Here is a 3,409-nt window from a genome sequence, read left to right on the forward strand (position 1 = left end):
CAGGCAGGGCCTTGCAGACAGGCCTGCGAGTGCGTGGGGAGCCGCCTCGGCGGGTCAGCTCGGGACCGGCTCCCGCGGGTCCGCTCACGCCCCCCGGGTGAGCCTCGTGCGGCGGGGCCAGCGCCTCTGTCCGGATATGGAGAAGCCCCAAGGGCGCGGCCAGGCGGCGGGGAGCCAAGGCGGTGCTGTCCAGCTGCAGGCCCGCGTCCCACACCTGCCCTCTGGTGTGTTTGAGAAGTGGACACCACCCGACTCCCAGAAGCGCAGGCCCAGAAGCCGGGGTGGGCGGGAAGACCTACCCTGAAAGTCGGTCCTGCAGACCCACGGGGCCCTGCCCATCCCAGGGAGGCAAGGGGTGGGGTGGCCGCTTCAGGGTGCACTGGGGGGCTGTGCTTCAGAGAAGTGGGGGCGGCTCGCGTGTGAGACACTGGGGCAGCACAGAGCGGATGCCCGGAGCTGTGTGGGGTCATCGGGGAGCGGCCCGGGGAGCAGCCGCTGGGGGAGGGGCCTGCAGGAGCCGCGCCGGCGCCTGTGTGCTGAAGCTGGTGTCGGGGTGCGCGTGCTGCACGCCTGTCCCCGCGGGTGCTCAGCACCCGGTGTGTAGCACCCGCGTGTGTAGTGTGAGTGTGCGCCTGCTCCCGCGGCCCTGCACCGCGTTGTTACTTGGTGAAATACACGCACAGGGTTTACCGTTGTCGCTGAGCAGCCGACCCCTAACGAAGCTCCGGAGCGTTCCGCCACCGGGCAGCCCAGGGCCATTGAGCGGTCACCTGCCGGCCCCTGTCCACTCTCCGTCTGGCCACAGCATCTCCAGGCCAGGGGCCCGCTGCGAATCGGCGGCGGGAGCCTCAGTTTGAGTCCAGCCTGCCCCGTGTAGCAACAACCTCGCCCCTTTTCACGCCGAGTCGTGTTCCGCCCGTGGGCAGCATTCTGTTTTGCTCACGGACATCTGGGGCAGTTCTGCCTCCTGGCTTTGGGATGGGCGTGACTAGGGCGTTAGTGAGCGGAGGAAGAACTCGGGAAGGGGGTGGCTGGAGCGGCGTGGCCAGGCGGCAACGGCTGCGTGGTGGGTGCCAGGCGCGCATCCTGGTGTGGGGGACGCCGCCCTGCAGGGCGTCCCGAGCCGGTGGGGTCGGCGGAGGGGCGGGACCTGCGGGTGGTTTGTGTCCAGTCCAGGCGGACTGCTGGGCATATTCCCAGTGCACCGAGAAGCTCCTGAAAGGGTTGACGGCCGGAGTCACGTGGTCCCACCAGTGGTTTAGGGGAGTTCCTGCGGCCCGCAGGGAGGCCCCGCAGGAAGCTGGGGAGACCTGCGGGCCGCCGGCGGAGGCGGAGCCGGGCAGGTGGGGTGGAGCAGGAGTGGGAGGGGCTGGCGGCGGGGGCGGGCCTGGCGTGCTGGCTGGGGGCGGCGCCTCTGGCCTCCTGCTTCCCCCTGCCGGGGCAGCCCCTGACGTCACTCCGGGCCAGGCCCCCCGCGGCTCCCTCCCGGCCTCGCAGACCCGCAGGTCTGGACCTGGCCCTTCACGGTCCGCCGCCACGGCCCGGGCCTTGCAGTGCCCGCCCTGTCTGGAGAGCCCCCCACCCCCCGCATCTCCTCAGATCGGTGGGGCAGCCTGCCCGTCCACTCTGGCTGAACAGGCCCCTTGGCAGCCTGCGCTGGCCGCAAACGAGCTTAGGCCGCTCGTGGGGCCCTGCGCGCCCGCCCCCAGCCGGAGCCCAGGCGGCCGCCTGCAGAGGGCCTCCAGGCCTACCGGGGGAATCCTGAGGGTGGGGGGCGGGGGCGCGGCGGTGGGGCAGCGCCTGTCCCGGGACCTCTGCAAGGGCAGCTGTGAACTCCCAGGAATAAAAGTCTCCCTCCAAGGCCGAGTTCTGGTCCCCATGTGCCCGCTGCGCCACTGCTCTGCGGACGTGCCGCGGCCAGCGGGCGCTGTGAAGGCGGCCCGCGCCCCGCCACAAAGCAGCATGAGGGCGCCCGCGCAGCCCAGGCGGGGGAGGGGGGGTGCAGGCGCGGGGGGGGGGGCCAGGAGGGCGCAGAGGAGAGGGCAGCTGCTGCAGGAAGGGTCACTTTAATGGTCACTCGGGGGGAATCGTACACTGCTCGGGGCCTGCCCCGCGCGCAGCCGTGACCCGGAGCCCCCGGCCGGACCGCCAGCCCCTGGGCTCCGGGGGTGCAGGCGCGGGGGGGGGGGCCGTGTCTCTAGGTTGACCGTCATCTCTAGGGCTCCTCTGGTGACCGGGGAAGCGCCCCGGGGAAGCCTCTTTGGGGCTTCTGGGGCCACCCGCGGGCTGAGGATGGGGCACGCCACACCCATCCGCGGGGGTCCGAGGGGGCTCCCGTGACAGCCTCTGACTTGCGGGGTTCAGCGTGTCCCAAGGGCTCGGAGCCCTTCGGGGGGGGCCTTATTTACGGTGTCTGTCCTAAGTTGGGGTGGGACACCCCTCCCCCAGCCGGGGAGCAGAAAGAGGCGGCAGCGACGGACAGGACGAGGTTTATTGGGGTCCTAGGGACATTGGGGAGTGGGGCGTGGTCAAGGCTCTCAGGGACCCCTCTGGCCGGGCCCCCCTTTCCCTGGGCTGGGAGGGACAGAGACAGACCACAGAGGTGGGGAGCGGCCGCCGCCTGGAGCCCCCGCCGCCCAGCTGGGCTGGCAGAGGGTGGCTGGGCCGGGCACGCTGGGGGATCAGCGGCACCCTCGACAGGCGGACGGGCACGTGCGCCGGGGTCAGCCTGTCCTGCTGGGGGGCTGGGGCCCGCCTAGCCTAGCGCTGGGCTTGGGGTCCTTAGGGCTGACCAGCTCCGCAGCGGGGAGACCTAAGGGGGTCGAGGGTGGGGCGTCTACCGGCCCCCCTCCCGCACAGGGAGCGCGGTGGGGGGCAGACCCAGGCTATATCCGTTTTCTGGGGTACCAGTGACTCTAGTGGGTAGCAGTTGGAGGGGACCCAGGGAAACTCGGAGACGTGGTCCCCCCATTCTCCAGACGGAGAGGTCTGAGTGGTGGAATGATGGCTCTGGGGAGAGGGGCGTCTCCCTGGGCGCTGCCGCCGGAGTGGTCGGCCCCCACGCGGCCCTGAGAGGCCCGGTCGTCGCGGGCGGCGCCCCTCAGACCTGCGTGGGCGCTAGTCCATGCCGCGGTGCAGCTTGAGGTGGCGCGAGAGGTTGCTGAGCGTGATGAAGCCCTTGCCGCACACGTGGCAGGGGAAGGGCCGCTCGGGGCCGTGCAGCAGCCGGTGGCGCTTGAGGTAGCACTCGTGCCGGAAGAACTTGCCGCACTCGAGGCACGGGAAGGGCTTCTCGCCGGTGTGCACCAGCACGTGGCGCTCCAGGTCGCGCGGCGAGCGGAACAGCTTCTCGCACTCGGAGCAGCCGAAGATCTTCTTGCCGCGGCCGCCGGCCGCCGGCTCCCCGGCC

At 71.6% G+C, this 3,409-nt stretch overlaps 1 protein-coding gene across 1 annotated transcript in view; it reads right to left on the minus strand.

The window, feature by feature from the left end:
• Positions 1-2,473: 2,473 nt before the first annotated feature.
• FIZ1 (FLT3-interacting zinc finger 1) overlaps positions 2,474-3,409 on the minus strand; it is a gene marked incomplete at its 5' end in the record, with an annotated part of 3,322 nt that continues 2,386 nt past the window's right edge. The window contains one exon of the mRNA XM_012733564.1: positions 2,474-3,399. Within this exon, the coding sequence (XP_012589018.1) occupies positions 3,118-3,399 (282 nt within the window). The remainder of the gene's footprint in view (positions 3,400-3,409) is intronic.

Source organism: Condylura cristata, unplaced genomic scaffold, assembly GCF_000260355.1.
Source record: "Condylura cristata isolate star-nosed mole 26May11 unplaced genomic scaffold, ConCri1.0 scaffold00041, whole genome shotgun sequence".
Lineage (NCBI taxonomy): Eukaryota > Metazoa > Chordata > Mammalia > Eulipotyphla > Talpidae > Condylura > Condylura cristata.